Source organism: Salmo trutta, chromosome 33, assembly GCF_901001165.1.
Source record: "Salmo trutta chromosome 33, fSalTru1.1, whole genome shotgun sequence".
Classification (NCBI taxonomy): domain Eukaryota; kingdom Metazoa; phylum Chordata; class Actinopteri; order Salmoniformes; family Salmonidae; genus Salmo; species Salmo trutta.
In genome coordinates, this window is record NC_042989.1 from 5465397 (window position 1) to 5488532 (window position 23136).

At 45.6% G+C, this 23136-nt stretch overlaps 1 protein-coding gene across 2 annotated transcripts in view; it reads left to right on the forward strand.

Annotated features, from left to right (window-relative positions):
- The first annotated feature begins 375 nt into the window (after positions 1-375).
- LOC115172285 (tau-tubulin kinase 2) overlaps positions 376-23136 on the forward strand; it is a 32562-nt gene continuing 9801 nt past the window's right edge. For both annotated transcript variants that reach the window (XM_029729589.1, XM_029729590.1), the window contains exons 1-10: positions 376-822; positions 5605-5790; positions 10044-10191; positions 12125-12339; positions 14067-14171; positions 14426-14584; positions 14804-14929; positions 20923-21080; positions 21289-21499; positions 21633-21859. In XM_029729589.1, coding sequence (XP_029585449.1) covers positions 5719-5790; positions 10044-10191; positions 12125-12339; positions 14067-14171; positions 14426-14584; positions 14804-14929; positions 20923-21080; positions 21289-21499; positions 21633-21859 — 1421 coding nt within the window. In that variant the 5' untranslated portion in view covers positions 376-822; positions 5605-5718. The remainder of the gene's footprint in view (positions 823-5604; positions 5791-10043; positions 10192-12124; positions 12340-14066; positions 14172-14425; positions 14585-14803; positions 14930-20922; positions 21081-21288; positions 21500-21632; positions 21860-23136) is intronic.

The following is a 23136-nucleotide window of genomic DNA, read 5'->3' on the forward strand; positions in this document are numbered from 1 at the left end:
CAAGAATTAGAGGTTGAGATGTAATTGTTTGGGATTGGCTCCAAATCGAAGTGAGCAGTGTTTAACATCCTCTTCATGCTCTTTTGAAGTATTTTATTCTTACAAATCTAATGCTTAGCTTTTATTATGGTTATTCATATCAAAGCACACATGATAATGTGCGGAGGCATGTTATCATCACACAACAGTATGCTTATGCAACAATTTCTACAATGCTGTCATATCTGGATCTTGATTGATGAAAACAAGCCTGATTAAAATGAAAGAAAGAAAATAGAATATAATACAATTGAATATAATAGAGGTTGGTGAAATTATAATACGAGGCTACACGTGTAATAGTAACTAAAGGCTGGGCACCTCCTATCCGGCAAATAAATACGCAATGTACAAATGTATTATTAGGGAATATTGGGCGCGGCCACGCTCATGATTCAGAATACACGTGCACTAGCGCTTTAAAGCCCACGCTCGTTCACATAGCGAGCTGTTGCGAGGGGGATAGGATCGTGAACGCGCGGGCAGGCAGGCAGATCATCAGAAAAGAGTAGATAGCACGTCACGAATCTGTAGCGATCGAGAGAGAGATGCTGAGGTGACAGTGAGAGAGAAGGAGAAAGGGGACGATTAGATAAAACTCATTATCCCTGCTGCTAAATTCACATGTGTGCGTGTGAACTTCAGCTGCAGAATCAACACCACATGGATAAAGCACCCACTATGGAATTCCACTCGATGTCTCAACATTCCATCAAGACAAACGTAAAGGATTTTTTGTAACCACACCCGGCTTCTTTCGGATCAAGGATCGGAGCGGCTAAGGTATGGACACCGCTGCTATGCAATCGGATGACACTGACAGCTAGCTAACATTAGCTGATGTCAACATACAGGGATAGAGTAGGCCACATTGGCTACATTTTAAAAGGACTGATGCAGCATAGCATCGCTGCCAAGGTCGTTCCATAGCTAGATGCAGTACGATTCCATTCTCGAACGCAACGCTTTCCCCATAGCTAAATCAATGCAAAGAGGCACTCTAGCATAGCCCGTGTGTACACTGTGCGTGTACGCGCATTCGTAAATCCACTAGGCTAGCTAATTACGCAGCTTCGCTATGCAACAACAGGCGCGGAGGTGGCACATTGCAACCACCAATTAGCCAGTTACATAGTTGTTGCATTGTAACAGCTGCCTGTAAGTCATGCGCATTTCTATTGTGTATTGACCACATGCCATTCATGCCATGGTTATGTTAAGCTGGTGTGTGTGTGTGTGTGTGTGTGTGTGTGTGTGTGTTTGTGTATGAGAGAACGCGAGAGAGAGGGCAGGGGGAGAGGAGATGCACAGCAAGCTACAATCCACATGGAAATACATTTTTCATATCAGCTTTGTCACTCAAGTAGTACAGTACTGAATTCATAGCTTGACATGGTGTGGAAAGATGTTAGCCATTACATGATTATTATGCCACCTGATTCAAGATCCAGAACAAGTTAGTTGAGAAGAATATCTTATCAACAGTACAGGCAAACATTACAATACAGAGGCTTACAAACAATCAATACCTGCTTTATTCAGTCATTGATCAATACAGTAGGCTACATGCACTGTAGTAAGGTTCTGATATTGAGAGAGACAACATCATTCACTACTATCATGCCCACTCACTCTGTACTGTAGCATCATTCTTTGGGTGGAGATGGAACGGGCCTGGCCGGGGGTGGAGCAGGGCCTACCCATCCCATCCCCACGCTGGCAAAGTTCCAGGGCTTTAAACAGAGAGATGACTGAACAGCCAGGCCCATGGCAGCGGCAGCAGCTAGGGAATCAGACACTCACTCCTTTCATCTCCAGAGGAGGGCGTCGCAAATGGCACTCTATTCCCTACGTAGTCCACTGCTTTTGACCAAAACCCGGGCTCTATATAAGGAATAGGTTGGAAGGTGTCTCTGGTCCACTGGCCCAGGCTGAGCCTGCTGTAACACCCTCTAATGAATTAGATTAAAGCAAACATGGGAGATGTTTCCCCTAGTTTAATGAGCCCTATTTATCGTGTTGACTTGGCGTGTGTGTTTGGGGCGGAGAATGTATGTGTGTGTGGGGGGGGGGGGGGGGGGGGGGGGGGGGTCTGTGTGGGTGTATGACTGCTCAGAGTCATAAGAATGGAAGTAGGCCTATCCAACAGATATCCATCTCTCATTTCATCATTACTGCGCTATTACTGTGGCATGTAGACTTCCAGTTCTCCGGAGAGCAGTGCAGCGGGCAGCACATTTAAATAGTTCAATCGCCATAGAGTCAGGCAGCATGATTCACGGCGAGACTGAGATGGGTGTCAAAGATTTATGATGACCGGTCTAATACCAAATCTGTGCAACCAATGTGTTATTCTGATTCATGATTTGCATTGAGAAGTGTCAGAACAGCAGTGTTGTGTTGATCAGTGAGTCACACAAATATGTCCCAAATGGCAGCCTATACCCTATAGGCTACAGTGCACTACTTTTGCAAAAGGGGTGCGCTTAAAAGGGAGTAGGGTGTCTATTTTGGATTCATTCCACAACCATGTGGACCAGCCACCTGCTGGCTGAGTGGGATGGTTCTGGACTGGCTCTGAGGCAGCAGGCTGCTTTCTGGCCCCTGTATTCATAAACCATCTCAAAGAAGGAGTGCTGATCTAGGATCAGGTTTTCCCTATCCAAATACTGTAATCTTATTCATTATGAGCTGAAAGTCAAAACTGATCCTAGATCGGCACTCAGAGATGCTTTATAAATACAGATATTATTTTGTATAGTGCTTTATGAATACTTTTTGAGATGATTCGGTAAAATGAAAAGCGCTTTACAAATGAAATAAATTATTATTGGCCCAGATGGACAGATTGAAGAGAGGATGCTACTTCCACTGTTCAAACTAGTGCTGTTTTTCTAACAGAAATGTATCGAACTCCATGGAGGGAGGAGATTTGGAATAAAGCCTCTGTGACCTTGACATTTACGCTACTGCAGTGTCTTATATTGGTGGCTTCTCACACAGAGACAGGGAAGTTGGGGTTCCCTGACTGTGTGTAACTTTCCTGCCTCAGGGTTTTAGCGGAAGATGGATGTTTCTCATTTCGACCTTCAGACAGAGTTCATTTTAGGACCTCTGTGTGGTTTCATGTTGGGCTGCTGCTGCTGCTTCTGCACTGATTAGGCCTATATTCAGACAGGAATCCAGCCCATCTCTTAACATCACTCTTTTCCCAGACACACTTATCTTTTCTCTACTATTACTACACCACACTAAATGCATGCTACTCTGCTAGTCTTATCTGGAACTTGAACTATCTGTGTCCTTTAAAAAAATCATCTCCTGACATCCATGGAGTGGTGCTTTGACTTCATGACTGCAGTCTGAAGGAGAGGAGATGGAGGGAGAGAGCGAGAGGGAGAGAGCGAGAGGGAGAGAGCGGGAGGGAGAGGGAGGGAGAGAGAGAGGGGGAGAGAGCGAGAGGGAGAGAGAAGGGGGGAGAGAGCGACAGGGAGAGAGAGGGGAGAGCGAGAGACAGCGAGTGTGAGCAGAAAGAGCGACGCTGCTGAGCGAAGGCCACTGACTCCAACAGCGTGTCAACAACAGTGTGTCAGATGCCACGGTCTTGATTTCACTGTGATGTAACGGCGTCTGTTCCTGTGCTGTACTTGACGTTTCCCACCCCTGTCCCATTGCATCTTGGGATTGCTCCTGTGCTGGGGAGACACTGACACTGATGTCATGTCCTGTAACCAAAGAATACTCTGCGCCCTTGTTGCATAATGCTGGAGTAGCCTACTTGTTCCACACACAGAATGCTGAAGAAAAGTTCTCATTGCTGTGGTAGAGACCAGAAGTTAGAGCAGCCTTAAGGGCAGTAAATAGCAGGAGGCAGCAAAATAGTGTCCAGTTTATTAACAGCGAAAGGTTGTTCCAGGTGAATGACGAAATCCAATGAATTATCTACAAAGGTATCTGCAAAATGAACAGACTGCAAATACAGGTTTCGAATATAAATGGGAAACCTAAGCCTCAATCAGGCCTACTCCTCCAAACAAACTATAGCAGGTTGGGGTATACCAGGCTGTGGACAGTCTCCCCACACCGATGACATACATGGAGCTAGAGCTTAACTGAAGCTCACAGGTGAAACGGGCACCTTTATACCTATGGCCCCTCCCTCTGGTCCATACCGTTAATCATGGAGCTCTTTACATAAATATGGATTTACATCATGTAACAGCATCTTCATTATACCCACATTTACATATTTAGGCTCTTAAACATTCCCGGCTTATCCTCAAAGCAGGAATACATTCAATTGAATGAATATAGATGCTTTTCGTAGCAATAGTTCTGCAGGCCGACAGGCGGCAAAACGTATAGTGCAGCCGCTCACCCGTGTGCGCTCGCATTACGCACAGACATGGCGAACAATAAGACATAGAGCGCCGAGACGCGAACTTCAAACACTTCGACAGTATGGAAATAAACACACGTCTTTCTCGTCAGTGCAGCGAGTGTTCATGTATCTCTGAACATCGCATGCACTTGGAAGATTGAAAGAGTGTCAACTACCGCATTTAAATATGAACCTGAAATGCTTCACAATGCAGCTTCACCAAACGTTTCCTCGACACATAATTAGCCTTGCGCACTGTAACTACTCATGATATTGGCAAAAGAGGAAAAGAACGACAGTATATACATTCAGGATACATTAATTACTAGATATATGGGGAAACAATTTATAAGGCGAGTTAAATAATGCGCGTACGTGACGAGAGCTACCAGGTCAGCTTCGTCACACTCGCATTTAAGAGTTTGCTAATAAAGTATAATTTGTAAAAAAACTCCTAGTGACAATACCATTGAAGTCAAATGATGTAGCTGTTTAGGCATTGGACCTCCAGCTTTTGTTTTATGACAGAAAAGCGGCAGAGTCATGGAAGCATTCAAATGACTCCCATCTTTTACACATCTGTGACTGTTCAAGTCAATACGGAAGTAGGCCTGACTTGTTATTACACACATGGCTCGTCACTTGGTTATGTTATAGATATGTTGTAAGACAGGTTATAGATGTGTTACATGCAGGCTATCGATATGTTGTAGAGTGAAGCTAGAGGTGCTGCTGTCAGCGTGTGTTTGGCTCTGCTTGGCATGTGGACCTGCGTGGTGGTGCTGTGGGCTTGAGAGAGAGCTTGCATGAGACAACTGGGAGCGGCAGTTGTGGCAGCTGCACTTAGGCCATGCAGCACAAACTAGGCTTAGCAGGCTACTCCTCAACCCGGGAAGTCAACTTTCAATATCCAGGTTTCAGTCATAAGACCCATAGGCCCCACCTCAGCTGTCACCAGCTATCATCTACACGGGCTAGTTGACATTCCTCCTGCATACAGCACTTTACATCAACAACATATGTATACGCACTTCATGACATGTGCTGATGTACAAAGGGCTTTTATAAATCAATTTGAGGAAGCCTCAATCAAAGCTATGTCTAAAGGGGTTGCAGCGTTACAGTACGTTGACTGGGGTGGTGGTCTTCTGTGTGTTCTTCCTCTCTCCTGGCCTGTTGTCCAGGTTTCCACAGGGTCCTGATGCCCGGCACAATCTAATCAAGCTGGTCGTAGGTAGCAAGAGTCGCAGCAGGGGAGGAAGCATAAAGAAAGCAGCAGTGAGTCCACCACCGGCGGAATGAGTGCTACAGCAACAGAGCAAGCTGACATCCTAACTGTGCTCGTCCTGGTCAAGGAACGATGGAAAGTGGTAAGTGTGCGCGTAAGCTTATGTCTGTGTGTCTCACCGTTAAGTTATGTCATGTTTTCACCCCCTCTGCAAGCACCAATTCATCACAACAAGGCTATCTTTGTCCCCCAAACGTTGCTTAAATTCTCCCCTATGTCCCCATCTTCTCCATCTCACCTACTGTCCTGGACAGTTTGGGGTCAACTCCCTTTGTGTGCAGTGCACATGCAGCTTTCTGTCACGAAGTGGAGTGGAACTTAATATAGCAGCAGAGTAGCTATTTGTAGGCACTCAGTGTGCTTTTCTCAGCACTAGGCCTTGGCCCTATCCCCCTGTCCTCTCTGCTCCACCAGGGTGTGTGTGTGTGTGTGTGTGTGCGCCTGAGCGTGTGTGCACCTGAGCGATGGTGTGTGTGCTTGCACGTGTGTGCTTGCGGGAGTTTGTGTGTGTGTGTGTGTGTGTGTGTGTGTATACTAGAGGTCGACCGATTAATCGGAATGGCCGATTAATTAGGGCTGATTTCAAGTTTTCATAACAATCGGTAATCGGTATTTTTGGCCACCGATTTGCCGATGTTTATTTATTATTATATATATATATATTTTTACACCTTTATTTAACTAGGCAAGTCAGATTAAGAACACATTCTTATTTACAATGACGGCCTAGAAACGGGGGTTAACTGCCTTGTTCAGCGGGGATTCGTTTTTGCAACCTTCGGTTACCAGTCCAACGCTCTAACCACCTGCCTTACATTGCACTCCACAAGGATTAACAGGCTGACTACTTGTTACGCGAGGGCAGCAAGAAGCAAAGGTAAGTTGCTAGCTAGCATTAGACTTATAAAAAATATCAATCTTAACATAATCACTAGTTAACTACACATGGTTGATGATATTACTAGTTTATCTAACGTGTCTTGCGTTGCATATAATCGATGCGGTGCCTGTTAATTTCTCATTGAATCACAGCCTACTTCGACAAACGGGTGATGATTTAACAAGCGCATTTGCGAAAAAAAGTACTGTCGTTGCACCAATGTACCTAACCATAAACATCAATGCCTAACAGGAATATTTAGACTTAGTCACCCGTTAGATAAAATACGGAATGGTTCCGTATGTCACTGAAAGAAAAAAACTTTTGTTTTCGAGATGATAGTTTCCAGATTCGACCATATTAATGACCTAAGGCTCGTATTTCTGTGTGTTTATTATATTATAATTAAGTCTATGATTTGATAGAGCAGTCTGACTGAGCGGTGGTAGGCAGCAGCAGGCTCGTAAGCATTCATTCAAACAGCCCTTCGCTGTGCTTCAAGCATTGCGCTGTTTATGACTTCAACCTGGGTGGGTATAATTTGTGGAACGTTCCAACAGGAATCTATTCCAAAAACTTCGTAAATAACAAGGTTGCCAAAAAACAACGCATACAAAGTTGTACAGCGGCAGAATAAGATACCGGGTTGGGAGTGGTCTATTTCATTGCGTTTTTCACTCACCACGTTTATTCCAAAAAATGTCTCTCCTCACATGTCTGTTTGCCTATGGACAAACATTAAGAATAAGCTACGTGGTGAGTTGATGCCTATTCGGCAGCTAGTTAGCTAGGTTTGTATGCGTTGCTACTTTGTATGCGTTGTTGGTTGGCAACCTTTTACTTTACGTTTTTTGGAACAGATTCCTGTTGGAACGTTTCACAAATTATACCCACCCCTTCAAGCCTATCAACTCCCAAGATTAGGCTGGTGTAACCGATGTGAAATGGCTAGCTAGTTAGCCGGGTGCACGCTAATAGCGTTTCAAACGTCACTCGCTCTGAGACTTGGAGAAGATGTTCCCCTTGCTCTGCATGGGTAACGCTGCTTCGAGGATGGCTGTTGTCGATGTGTTCCTGGTTCGAGCCCAGGTAGGAGCGAGGAGAGGGACGGAAGCTATACTGTTACACTGGCAATACTAAAGTGCCTATAAGAACATCCAATAGTCAAAGGTATATGAAATACAAATGGTATAGAGAGAAATAGTCCTATAATTCCTATAATAACTACAACCTAAAACTTCTTACCTGGGGATATTGAAGACTCATGTTAAAGACTTTCATATTTTCCCATGTTCTGAGCAAGGCACTTAAACATTAGTTTTCTTACATGGCACATATTGCACTTTAACTTTCTTCTCCAACACTTTGTTTTGCATTATTTAAACCAAATTGAACATGTTTCATTATTTATTTGAGGCTAAATTGATTTTATTGATGTATTATATTAAGTTAAAATAAGTGTTCATTCAGTATTGTTGTAATTGTCATTATTACAACAACAACAAAAAATAATCGGCAGATTAATCGGCATCGGAGGGTTTTTGGCCCTCCAATAATTGGTATCGGTATCGGCGTTGAAAAATCATAATCGGTCGACCTCTAGTGTGTACTTGCACGAGTGTGTGTGTGTGCCCGTGTCTCCCGGCCATCACAGAGCCAACAGGGACAGGGTGCCATGTGAGGTTAGTGTAGCTGGGACTGGGCCTGGGAGGTTAGTGTAGCTGGGACTGGGCCTGGGAGGTTAGTGTAGCTGGGACTGGGCCTGGGAGGTTAGTGTAGCTGGGACTGGGCCTGGAGGTTAGTGTAGCTGGGACTGGGCCTGGGAGGTTAGTGTAGCTGGGACTGGGCCTGGGAGGTTAGTGTAGCTGGGACTGGGCCTGGGAGGTTAGTGTAGCTGGGACTGGGCCTGGGAGGTTAGTGTAGCTGGGACTGGGCCTGGGAGGTTAGTGTAGCTGGGACTGGGCCTGGGAGGTTAGTGTAGCTGGGGACTGGGCCTGGGAGGTTAGTGTAGCTGGGACTGGGCCTGGGAGGTTAGTGTAGCTGGGACTGGGCCTGGGAGGTTAGTTTGGCTGGGACTGGGCCTGGGAGGTTAGTGTAGCTGGGACTGGGCCTGGGAGGTTAGTGTAGCTGGGACTGGGCCTGGGAGGTTAGTGTAGCTGGGACTGGGCCTGGGAGGTTAGTGTAGCTGGGACTGGGCCTGGGAGGTTAGTGTAGCTGGGACTGGGCCTGGGAGGTTAGTGTAGCTGGGACTGGGCCTGGGAGGTTAGTGTAGCTGGGACTGGGCCTGGGAGGTTAGTGTAGCTGGGACTGGGCCTGGGAGGTTAGTGTAGCTGGGACTGGGCCTGGGAGGTTAGTGTAGCTGGGACTGGGCCTGGGAGGTTAGTGTAGCTGGGACTGGGCCTGGGAGGTTAGTGTAGCTGGGACTGGGCCTGGGAGGTTAGTGTAGCTGGGACTGGGCCTGGGAGGTTAGTGTAGCTGGGACTGGGCCTGGGAGGTTAGTGTAGCTGGACTGGGCCTGGGAGGTTAGTGTAGCTGGGACTGGGCCTGGGAGGTTAGTGTAGCTGGGACTGGGCCTGGGAGGTTAGTGTAGCTGGGACTGGGCCTGGGAGGTTAGTGTAGCTGGGACTGGGCCTGGGAGGTTAGTGTAGCTGGGACTGGGCCTGGGAGGTTAGTGTAGCTGGGACTGGGCCTGGGAGGTTAGTGTAGCTGGGACTGGGCCTGGGAGGTTAGTGTAGCTGGGACTGGGCCTGGGAGGTTAGTGTAGCTGGGTCTGGGCCTGGGAGGTTAGTGTAGCTGGGACTGGGCCTGGGAGGTTAGTGTAGCTGGGACTGGGCCTGGGAGGTTAGTGTAGCTGGGACTGGGCCTGGGAGGTTAGTGTAGCTGGGACTGGGCCTGGGAGGTTAGTGTAGCTGGGACTGGGCCTGGGAGGTTAGTGTAGCTGGGACTGGGCCTGGGAGGTTAGTGTAGCTGGGACTGGGCCTGGGAGGTTAGTGTAGCTGGGACTGGGCCTGGGAGGTTAGTGTAGCTGGGACTGGGCCTGGGAGGTTAGTGTAGCTGGGACTGGGCCTGGGAGGTTAGTGTAGCTTGGACTGGGCCTGGGAGGTTAGTGTAGCTGGGACTGGGCCTGGGAGGAATACTAGGCAGTAACAAAGTACAGCGCCATGGCTCCACTTCCTGTGTATAGTACTGACTGAGGAACTGATGTTACGTAACTCTGCCACTGCTAATCCATTTGAGATGAGCTGCTTCTGTCACACAATTGTGTGTGTGTAGGGGGTGGGGAAATGTGTGTGTGGATACTGATAAGAGAGGGAGAAACATGTAAATATGTCTGTGGTAATGGGAAGGGGGAAGTTTGGAAGAGGAAGGGTGATGGGAAGATTTGAAAAATAAAATAATGAAGCCTATGTTTTCCACATTATGACATGATGTTTTGCCTTGGGATGTGTGTGTAGGCAAAGAAGATTGGTGGCGGTGGCTTCGGGGAGATCTACGAGGCGTTGGACCTGCTGACCAGGGTCAGTGTTGCTCTGAAGGTGGAGTCAGCACTGCAGCCCAAACAGGTCCTCAAGATGGAGGTGGCCGTCCTCAAGAAACTCCAGGGTAAGACAGCAATTACCTGCACTTAACCTGCCCTCTGGCTTCTGCCCCCTGTCCACCCTACACTAAACTCAACCACAACCCCCTGCCCTAAACTCAACCACAACCCCCTGCCCTGCCCTAAACTCAACCACAAGCCATCCGCCCTAAACTCAACCACAAGCCATCTGCCCTAAACTCAACCACAAGCCATCTGCCCTAAACTCAACCACAACCCCCTGCCCTAAACTCAACCACAACCCCCTGCCCAAAACTCAACCACAAGCCATCTGCCCTAAACTCAACCACAAGCCATCTGCCCTAAACTCAACCACAACCCCCTGCCCAAAACTCAACCACAACCCCCTGCCCTAAATTCAACCACAACCCCCTGCCCTAAACTCAACCACAACCCCCTGCCCTAAACTCAACCACAACCCCCTGCCCTAAACTCAACCACAAGCCCCCTGTCCTAACCTCAACCACATACTCCCTGCCCAAAACTCAACCACCTCGGCACTAAACTCAACCTCCCCTAACCTGACCAGTAGTAATTTCAAAGTAGACATTCAATCTAATGTAATCTCAATAAATTGAATATATATTTTCTTAAAGGTACATGCTCTATTTTATAAGGCAAGGTGATACTGACACTGAAGGTTAATATGGAGAGAGAGAAAACAAGGAAGTGTTGGCAGCGGGGATACAGGACACAGAGTGTGAAAGGGCATCACTACTGGTGTGTATAGGGGGCTCCGGAGTGGCGCAGCGGTCTAAGGCACTGCATCTCAGTGCTTGAGGCGTCACAGACACCCTGGTTCGAATCCAGGCTGTCTCACAACGGCCGTGATTGGGAGTCCCACAGGGCGGCGCACAAATGACCCAGCGTCTTCCGGGTTTGTAGGCCGTGATTGTCAATAAGAATTTGTTCTTAACTGACTTGCCTAGTTAAATAAGGTTACAAATATAAATGACCCTAGCCTGGCTTCAAATCAAACTCCTGATAAAATCCTCCTTCATAGCAGCGGTTCAACAGGCCAATTAGGAGAGGAGTTCCTTTGGGGGGCATTTTGTTTTATTTTTCTTTCTTCCTTTCTCTCTCTTCTCCCTTGGCCTTCTTCCCCTCTGTCTGTCTTTCTGTTTCTCTCTCTCTCTGCTCTCTTTTTTTATTTTCTTGTTTTCCCTCTCTTCCTTCTCCCTGCCCTTTTCCCCTCTCTGTCTGTTTTTTTTCTCTCGTTCCCGAAAATCAATGGTCTGAGAAAGATCATGTTTGCTTTCTAATGGTGTGTGTGTGTGAGTGTGTGTGTGTGTATAATGGTCATGTGCTAGGGGATTATGGTTCTATAGCGTCCTGAGGGAAAGAGGAGGTAACTTGAAACGTGCTCAACTCTTCCTGTTCTCCCATCCCCCAACATGGCTCCTCCAGCCTCTCTTTCTCAACAGACATTGACTGAAAGGCTTACAGGAAGCCTTTGTAGATTATTTTATGGGAGAACAAACATGTATGGTAGGCCTTCTCACACTTCTCGAGCGTTCGTACGCCGTCAAATATAATGATGCCGGTGAATGGGAGGAGGAAAAGGACGAGAGAGAGAGAGAGAGGGAAGATGTAGTCGAGAATGTAGGGAAAGATTGAGTGTGCGGGAGAGTAAGAGTGGGGTCTCTCCCTGTGCTGAAGGGTGTGGCCGGAGTCGGGTTGTGCAGCAGACTCCCCTGAGACGTGCACGCACACACACACACACACACACACACCATAAATCAGCATGGGCCACGGGCAAGCTGTCAGAGGCGAGTTGTGGGCTGGATGGGGGGTGGGGAGCACATTGGATGGCCAGTAGAAATATACACGTGCTGTATCAGATTGAGATTAGATAATGGTTAGATTAGATTAGATTGTGCTTGATCATTTTATCAAATCTCTTCTATTCAATTTGAATTGTATTCTATTCTCCCCCAGGTAAAGACCACGTGTGTCGCTTTGTAGGGTGCGGCCGCAATGATCGCTTCAACTACGTGGTGATGGAGCTTCAGGGTCGTAACCTGGCCGACCTGCGGAGGAGTATGACCCGGGGCACGTTTACAATCAGCACCACCCTGAGACTGGGACGACAGATACTAGAAGCTATAGAGAGCATCCACTCTGTTGGCTTCTTGCACCGAGACATCAAACCGGTGAGACGGGGTCAGAGGTGTGTGTGAGGGGGTAGGGCTGATGCGGTGACCGTTGAGTCACGGTAATCTCCTCTTATGCACTCAGGACATGCGTTGTTGGTACCCAACTCGCTAACGATCATCAGGTCACTAATGGTCTGGTACTCAGGGCTCTGTTGTCGCTCTAACCACTCTGACATCAATGCAAATACAATTGAAAATCACGACAAACACTTATCATCAAAACAGTAGGTGCTTTTAAAACTTACCTCACTGTGATTGATCACTTTGAAGAAAGAAGTTGAACAACAGGTGGAAACTGAGTGGAAAACATGGTCGTTGTGGATGATGTATTAAAGCCCAACACAACTAAATGGACACAGCTTTCCAAGGTGATGATTCATTCAGGACACTCATATGCATACTGTATATATGATCCCAAGCCCGTAAAAAACTAAAAAGAAAAACATTTAAATAATGATTGTGCTGTTATACAATACATAGCCTACCGTGTATTACACATGGCATAAAAACATTTAAAAAAAAACTGATTTAAGATTTCTTTGGTACGTCATTTATAGGACCTGTTTCAAATGATAACTTTTATCCTCAACATAGCCACTTCATATGCGCACTCTCGCTCCAGAATGGGAAAAATATCCTTTATATTTTATTCAGCTAAGTTGAATTATATTCTTGTTACTATAAAATCATATAATATTGTCACATGTGCTCCCTCTCAGGCCTCTAGGTCACCAGGCGCCTCGTTAGGGCGCACACCTGTCACCAGCGTAATGCGCATAATGACACTCACCTGGACTCCATTACCTCCTTGATCACCTGCCCTTTATATGTCACTCCCTTTGGTTTCTTCCCCAGTCGTCATTGTTCCTGTTTCATGTCGGTGGGCTGTTCATGTTTCTTGTTTAGTTTATTTATTAATGAAATGTATTCACTCCCTGAACTTGCTTCCCGACTCTCAGCATACATCGGTACAAATCTAAAATAATGGCACGGGACTTATAAGCATATCTAGTCTGCTAAATGAACAAGCCTACAGCCTAAGGCATGGAGCACAGCCAGATAACATACAGTATCTAGTCTGCTAAATGAACAAGCCTACAGCCTAAGGCATGGAGTACAGCCAGATAACATACAGTATCTAGTCTGCTAAATGAACAAGCCTACAGCCTAAGGCATGGAGTACAGCCAGATAACATACAGTATCTAGTCTGCTAAATGAACAAGCCTACAGCCTATGGCATGGAGTACAGCCAGATAACATACAGTAGGTCAACTCGTATTCTGTTCTTCTGAAATACATTTTCTTCATATCATGTTTCTTTAGACCTGCCTAAAATATTTATTGTGATCGTGTATTTTCAATTGATTTAATATGCTTTTTTAAATGTAGATTTTCCAAAGGGCTGCATCAGTGGCTTATATGCGGCTTGTATGTGTGGAGGCCTGGAGATGCTAAACGTGTTTATGTTAATTAATGGTCAATTACCATGAGACCAGAAGACTTTTGCATGACAATAACCGGCTGCCAAAATTTCATGACCGCCACAGCCCTATGAGCGGGTATGACTTTTTGGAACGAAGGGATGTATTTCTGTGATAGTGAAGAGAATCAGACTGATAGTTGATATTTAAATATTTTCTCTCTCTCTCTCTCCCTCTCTCTCTCTCTCTCTCTCTCTCTCTCTTTATCTCACTACCTTCTTCTTTCCCCATCTCTCTCCTAGTCCAACTTTGCCATGGGCCGTTTTCCCAGTACCTGTAGGACCTGCTACATGCTGGACTTTGGTCTAGCTCGCCAGTTTACTAACTCCTGCCAAGAGGTCCGACCGGTAAGTGTCTGTGGTGTTGAGTGTGGTTAGACACTGGGGGTCGGTTTCCCGGACACAGATTAAGCCTAGCGCCAGACTAAAAAGCATGCTTAATGGTGAATCTCAGTTGAAATAGCTTCTTTAGTCCAGGACTAGGTTTCCATCTATGTCCGGGAAACTGGCAATGTCTGTTTGTTGAATGTGTGCTATTGTCATGTAAGATTCCTACTATGTTAGTCGTCCAGCAGCTTGTGAAGTCTCTCTTTCTCCCCCAGCCACGACCAGTAGCAGGGTTCAGAGGTACAGTCCGCTACGCATCCGTCAATGCACACAAGAACAAGGAGATGGGTCGGCATGACGACCTGTGGTCTCTCTTCTACATGCTGGTGGAGTTCATGGTTGGCCAGTTGCCATGGCGAAAGATCAAAGACAAGGTAAGCATCTAGCTTGAACATTCCTTCCTGTACACCAACCAATCAGCAGTCTCTGAAATAATAGTCAGGATACAGACGTACATGACTCGTAGTGGCAACATTACCTTTGGCTAACACTAACTTATGTCACAGCTCTGATGTCACTGCATATGAATGTACTCATGCTCCTGTGTGCGTAGATAAAATAGTTCCATTGTAACATGTGTGAACCCTCCCCAGGAGCATGTAGGGAAGCTGAAGGACACCTATGACCACAGGCTCATGCTGAAACACCTGCCTGCTGAGTTCACTGTCTTCCTGGATCACATCTCTAACCTGGACTACTTCACCAAACCAGACTATCAGGTAACTGTGTGGGCGGGTGGTAACATGACACATCTCTCTCCCTGCACCTACTGCATGTGTATGTATACAGTATCTGTACCTTTTAACTGTTTAGAACTAAGCACTGTGTTAGTTCCATGTGTCAATATACAGCAAGTGACAGTTAGCGCTGTTGCGGTGACCGTATTACCGCCACGCCGGTGGTCACGAGTCATGTAGGCAGTCAAATTCCACGTGACCGTTTAGTCACGTTAATTAGGCTTCTCCAAGCTCTGATGCTGCTGATGGTCGTTAGTAGCCTACCAAACGTGGTAACTGTAGCACTCTATTGTCCTTCTAATCACTCTGACATCAATGCAAATGTCTTTGAAAATCGAATCAAACACTTCATGAGCTCATGTTGCGCAACATTTCAATAGGCTATGCAATTGCGTGAGATAACAAGAGTGATGGCTTCTACTAAAGAGGAGGATCAGTTTTCTATAGGCTAGGCCTACTGTATTTATTTCTCAACTTTCCTAATATTAAGCACATTGCTTCTCTTTACAACAGGAGTATAGCCTACCTGGCTGGCATGAAAATAAACCACAGGGAAAAGCGTCCTCCATTCGCTATTTAAGTGCATAGATGATGTATTTTTTCCCACTGTCCCTGTTTAGATACAGGTGCATGATAACGGTCCATTCTAAATCAAAACAAATTTCACACATAGCTTATTTAGTATATGTAAAGATTATTTCAAGAATAGTCTGATGGGTGACAATATTAGCCCATCACTTGTGAATTATATTTTTTCGCTTGTGAATGATGCCCAGCATAAGAAACAATGTATTTTTTTGTGACATTTTCGAATCATAGTCGCACACCTCATGTAGCCTAGCCCATAGACCTATATGTTTTAATAAGGTTTGTATCACAACTAAAGTGGATAGAGGCTGAAATACATAAGCCGCATGTGAGTTTCAAGTTTGGGGAAGATCATTTTCACATAAAAATGGACCTTTATAATAAAAGCATTACATGCATAATCGCATTTGCGGTCACTTTTGATAATGGTGTTTTCCGTTAATGCAACATTCGCGCTTATAGCCTACTACCGTGTGCGCATTGCTGCGCTTATAATGTGAAGAAATAGCCTAATAGTTGATCAACATTTTAAGTTAAACGTTCTGATCTGTTGGGTCAGCCACATTGCGTAGTGGTTATATTCATTTGGGATCTATCGCATCTGTCGTGTCTTTGGCTATGCCGGATTAAGTGATATGACATGCTAACTTATAAAATTATTTCTCTGTAATTAATATTACCTGATTAAGCTAATCATGTAAATGTAATTAACTAGAAAGTCGGGGCACCACAGAAGAACGTTTATAGAGCTGTTATCCTCTGAATAAACTCTTAAAATACTTAGTAATATTTTACATCGATAGCAGTCAATCTTAACCCGTATGTTGTTTCAGTCTCATCATGAAAGTTGTAAATTCTTGGTTATCTGCACGAACCCAGTCTTTACTAAAATCATCCATACATCAATTGTCTTAAAATCATTTATTTACTACACTAAGTAATTAACAGAAAACATACAAACAGCAACTATCGTCACAAATAATGGGTAGAGGAATGTGCCCTAATGGCTAACAAGCATGGCTGGTCTGTTAGACAATGGGTCATAAAACGGTAAGCTGAGAAGTTACACAGAGTTCATTAATATTAACAATTGGCAATTGAAGGCTCACTCATTCGGGAACATTTGCAATCAATATATATTTACGCTCATGTGTCGTCGGGATTCTTGTTGGAGAGTTTTGTTCTGATGGAGAGTTTGTCAGCGTTCTCTCTCTCTCTCTCTCGGTTAGAATGGATCTGTCAGAGCGACATCATAGAATGGATGTGGTTGGTCTTCGCGTTCGATGATATAATTTACTTAGCTGCAGACTAATAATTAATATCAAAGACTTGTTCTTATTCTGTCGATATCGATAGTCTAAAAGTTAACCACGTGGTATGGTTCACTTTCAGTAGAGTACTTGGCTGGTCAAACCTATGAGCCAACTCGCCATGGAGTGTAGGCCTGGTCTGTAGAAATGTAAATCAGGGGTGTTTTATAGTACCCATAGAACAGGCTTGTCAAATGACGCCTGGTCCTGTATGTGTCCCTGGGGGCGTGCCTATGACTGAGCTAGACTTGGTTACAGAAATATAATTCTATCACATTAACATCAGTACATAGCATCTCAATGTATTACAAATAGCTTTATCCTTAATAATACATTGTATACAACCATGTGGATTCAGTCTCATCGCTGAGGCTATCATGTAGACCGTTTTAGGGTAACATGGCTATATTGTCTCTTCTGAGTATCACAAAATTGTACCAAGCGGATCAGTTCGTAGCTGGAGTCTTCATCAATCTTCCATATCTTCTCCAGAACACACATGTCGCTAGGTTCTCCAATTCTATGAGTTGGAAGAATTTCCTTTGTCTCTCTATGAAACATGTTGTAGTAGATTCTCCTCTTGGAATTTTCACAACCCTGGGTTGGGGGGAAGGTAGGTTGGGTGATGGTACAAAGGGGAGGGGGTCAACTGTCCTTCCTGTACCCAAAGAGGCCAACGTCATGACACATCCCACATCCCACATCTGTCCCAGACTATCCCCCATAGTACCTTTTGTACTACGGGGGATAGTAGATTGACATAGGCTAGTACTTTTGCTGTTCGTTAAGCCTACTCATCTTGTTGGCTGATGAAAAGATAATGTGGACAGGTCTTCCAATATCTTCAATATGCACCTCGGAATTGGATAAGGAGGCACGCAGTTGTGTCCCCGATTTGTCTGTCTTCACTTATAGCCTGTGAGAAAGACCCGATCACATGATGGAGCGCGCAGCACTCAGCGAGAAGGGCACAGTGGCCACTGGCCACAAAAGGCATGGATTTTTTTAGGATGCATTAACGCCACACAAAGGGGATGACACCGTGAAATTCTAGGCATTATGAAGTGTTTGTCAAATTGTGAATGAGTGACTGATGTAGTCTGTACAGCCTGCGCAAAAAAACAAAACAGAACTCATGCCTTTCAAGCAACTTTTTTCAAATCACCATTAGAGTCTCATCATGCAGCCTTACAATGTATTAAAGATCTAAACATATAGCTCAACGTTTGCAGAACACCTAAAGTTACATTAACTCTAAATTAAGCATATAGGAGTACCGATTTATTTGTTAACCGCTCAACACAGAATAGACGTATGTGCACACTCCCTCAAATCATTTGGAGAAAATATCCTTTCTATTTTATTCAGCTTTGTTCAATTGTATTCTTCAAACTATAAAATAATGCTACAGAATTCTAAGCAAATCTTGTCTGCTAAATTAATTAGTGTAGCCCACAGGCATTTGGCATAGCCAGATCAGGACCGAACATAAGGACAACTCAGAGTATGCTATTCTGTTCTTCTGAAATAGACCACATTTTCTTCATATCATGCTTCTTTAGACCTGTCTAAAATAAATAATGGTGTAGGCTTCAACACTGAAGCATGCATGAGAGCACTAGCTGTTCCGGACGACTGTGTGACCATTCTCTAAATAGCCGATGTGAGCAAGACCTTTAAACAGGTCAACCTTCACAAAGCCGCGGGGCCAGACGGATTAACAGGACGTGTACACAAAGCATGCGCGGACCAACTGGCAAGTGTCTTCACTGACGTTTTCAACCTCTCCCTGGCCGAGTCTGTACTACCTATCTATGTTTCAAACACACCACCATAATCCCTGTGCCCAATAAAGCGAAGGTAACCTGCCTAAATGATTACCGCCCCGTAGCACTCATGTCGGTAGCCATGAAGTGCTTTGAAAGGCTGGTCATGGCTCACATCAACACCATCATGCCAGAAACCCTAGACTCACTCCAATTCGCATACCGCCCCAACAGATCCACAGATGACGCAATCTCAATCGCACTTCACACTGCCCTTTCCCACCTGGACAAAAGGAACACCTATTTTAGAATGCTTTTCATTGACTACAGCTCAGCGTTCAACACCATAGTGCCCACAAAGCTAAGGACCTGGGACTAAACACCTCCCTCTGCAATTGGATCCTGACCTTCCTGACGGGCCGACCCCCAGGGGGTAAGGGTAGGTAACACATCTGCCACGCTGATCCTCAACACTGGGACCGCTCAAAGGATGCGTGCTTAGTCCCCTACCGGTATTCCATGTTCACCCATGACTGCATGGCCAAGCACAACTCCAACACCATTATTAAGTTTGCTGACGACACAACAGTGGTAGGCCTAATCACCGACAACGATGAGACAGCCTATAGGGAGGAGGTCAGAGACCTGGCAGTGTGGTGCCAGGACAACAACCTCTCTCTCTATGTGAGCGAGACAAAGGAGGTGATCGTGGACTATAGGAAAAGGCGAGCCGAACAGGCCCCCATTAACATCAACGGGCCTGAAGTGGAGCGGGTCGAGAGTTAAGTTCCTTGGTGTCCACATCACCAACAAACTATCACGGTCCAAACACACTAAGACAGTTGTGAAGAGGGCACAACAACTCCTTTTCCCCCTCAGGTGACTGAAAAGATTTGTCATGGGTCCCCAGATCCTCAAAACGTTCTACAGCTGAACCATCGAGAGCATCCTGACCGGTTGCATCACTGCCTGGTATAGAAACTGCATCTGATCCTAATGGCACTACAGAGGGAAGTGGGTTCAGCTCGTACATCACTGGGGCCAAGCTTCCTGACATCCAGGGCATATATACTAGGCAGTGTCAGAGGAAGGCCCAGACTCCAGTCAGCCGTCATAGACTGTTCTCTTTGCTACCGCACGGCAAACGGTACCGGAGCACCAAGTCTAGGACCAAAAAGCTTAACAGCTTCTACCCCCAAGCCATAAGACTGCTGAACAACTAATCAAATGTCCACACGGACTATTTACATTGCCCCCCCTTTGTTTTTTACACTGCTGCTACTCGCTGTTTATTATCTATGCATAGTCATTTTACAAATTACCTCGACTAACCTGTACTCCTGCACATTGATTCGATACCGGTACCCCCTGTATATAGCCTCATTATTGTTATGTAAATTGATTGTGTTACTTTTTGATTCCATTTTTTTTTTTTACTTTAGTTTATTTAGTAAATATTTTATTAACTATATTTCTTCAACTGCACTGTTGGTTAGGGCTTGTAAGTAAGCATTTCACGGTAAGGTGTTGTATTGTACCTGTTGTATTCGGCGCATTTGACAAAACATTTGATTTGATTTGATTTTGTTACATGGATTTGTAGATTGTAGATTTTCCAAAGGTCATCATCAGTGGCTTGTAGGCTATGTGTGTAAGCCAGCAGATGCTAAATGTGTTTATGTTAATTAACGGTCAATTACTGTGAGACTGACAGTTATTTCCTTAACAATCACCGGCTGACGAAATTTTGTGACCGCCACAGCCCTAATCAGTCAATATTTGTCTATGAAGGGGAAGAGACAGAATAAAGAAGGATTTTTAAGCCTTGAGACAATTGAGACATGGATTGTGTATGTGAAAAATGTAAGTGCCTTTGAACAGGATACGGTAGTAGGTGCCAGGGGAAACAGTTTATGTCAAGAACTGCAATGCTCCTGGGTTTTTCACACTCAACAGTTTCCTGTGTGCATCAGGAATAGTCCACCACTCAAAGGACATCCAGCCAACTTGACACAGCTGTGGGAAGCATTGGAGTCAACATGGGCCAGCATCCCTGTGGGGTGCGCAATTTAATATTAGGAAGGTGTTCCTAATGTTTAGTATACTCAGTGTCTTTTTGCAGAATGACTGACTGTCTACATAATCTTGGATTGTCTTCAAAATGTCATAGCAAAATGTCATAGCAGTGAGTGTCTGAATGTCTGATCCCTCTTGGAGTACGAAGTGTCAGTCAGCCAGTCAGTCAGTGAAGTCGTACAAGCCCTTAGGTATCTCAGGATATGACATCATGTGACTTCCTGTTGTGTTGTAGCTGCTGATGTCAGTGTTTGACAACAGTATGAAGACCTACAATGTGGTGGAGAATGACCCATATGACTGGGAGAGGACTGGGTCTGATGGCACTCTGAGCATCAACGCCACAGCCACCACACCACAGCACCACACACGCCTCACGCCTGCACACATGGGGTAAGAGACTGGGAATCATGGACTAGCTGTTTGAAAGTCCACTGAGGGTTTAGGGGTTTCTTGTCTCTTTCACGATCGCACACTGGTTTTTAAAAACAACTATAACTTGTTTACAGAATGAATTAATGAATTAATCTACCTGAATGGATGAATCTTCCAGTTGCTGTCAGTTAGTGACACCATAGTAACATCTACTCTATGATTCCAGAATGGCGAATGCGTCCCTGGTCCCTGGGGACCTGGCGAGGGAGAACACAGACGACGTGCTGCAGGACGAGCAGCTCAGTGACAATGGGGAGAACAACCCTCCTCCAGACCGCCTCCCTGGATCCCCCAGCATGCCCCGGGCCAACCAGGAAGCTGACGTCTGGGAGATGCTGGACCGTGACCGCAACCGCATCAGGACAGCTGTCTGGAAGGTATACACACACACACACGTGAACACACCCACACACACGTGAACACACACCCACCCACACACACACACCAGCACACACGTATACACGCACCCATATCCCTTACCACTCCATCCCCTGGTTCCATCCCCACCAGGCAGCCACAGAGGAGGAGCACAGCAACAACCAGGGGGGTCTCCAGAGCCCACACGCCAACCCCAGTCTGGGCTCTCCTGTCCGGGTACACTCTGAGATGGTGGGGGCCTCAGGGCAGGACGGTGGTGGTCCTCTGCTCAGGAAGCTTCGTAACATCCACAGCTTTGAGCTGGAGAGGAGGTTGACCCTAGAGGCCAAGCCCAGCCCTGAACGCTTTCTGGAGGCATGGTCAGTACCCTTACTAACCACCTGTATCTCTATGCTTCTACACTATTACTTGCAATCAGGAATGGGACTTAGCTGAGAAATAAATATATTAGTACTAGAAAGCTGGGATCCTCCTCTTTTTAGTGGCAACCATCAAAACTCTGCTTTCACACAGGATTGCATGTAGAAATGTCTGGGCTCATAAGAACACTTATTTCACTTCACGCAACACTGCATGAGGAGCAGCCTCTCGCTGCGCGATAGATGATATTCCACCTAAACTCTGAATGCCATGGGCTCTCTAACCCAGTTCCTGCAGTTACCTAGTGCTTAATTTTGGGAAACTAAGTGAAATCTGTTTTGGAACATCGACAGAAACATGTTTTCCCAACTAAATATATTTTATTAAGCTGTTGACAGCCCCTCTCTCTCTCTACGCGCTCGAGAAAGGAATGAACAAATTCACTATAATTGTAGACAAACTACTCTGTAAGCCGCCCTGCGCAATCCGTGAACCAACATCATCGACTTGGCCTATACGTTCTCTCCCAGACTCCTGGATAGAACGTTTGGAGCGAATCATAAGGTAACCAGGCCATCGAGTATGCATAACACTACAGTCCACACTCAAAGGTGATTACTAGAGTTTTGTTGAATTTTGTGTATTAGGCTATTGTATAACAGCACAATTGTTATTTTAATTCAGGCTTTTTGGGGGGGATTGAGCCCGTATAGACCTATGCTTATGTATAAACTCTAAAATGAAATGGGTGTTCTACATGCAACTTCTTAAATGCTTAGAATGAATCACCACTTTAGTAAGAGTCCATTTCGTTGCGTATCCAATTGGTAGTTACAGTCTTGTCTCATTGCTGCGAAGGTCGAGAGCTGTGCATCCTCCGAAACACGACCCAACCAAGCTGCACTGTTTCTTGACACAATGCCCACTTATCCCGCAGCCGGCTGCGACAGAGCCTGGACTCGAACCCAGAATCTCTAGTAGCACTGCCATAGACCACTGCACCACTCGGGAGGCCCTAGATGATAAGTGTTTGTGATTTTCAATTGTATTTGCATTGATGTCAGAGTGGTTAGAGGGACAACAGAGACCTGAGTACCAGACCATTAGTGACCTGATGATCGTTAGTGTTGGGTACTACCAACGCATCAGTGCCATTCATGTCAAAGCGCATAGGAGATTACCGTGAGTCAAACGGTCACGTGGAAATTGACTGCGGTCTTGACTGCAGGTGTGGAGGTAATACGGTCACCGCAACAGCCCTACTCCTATCCTGTCT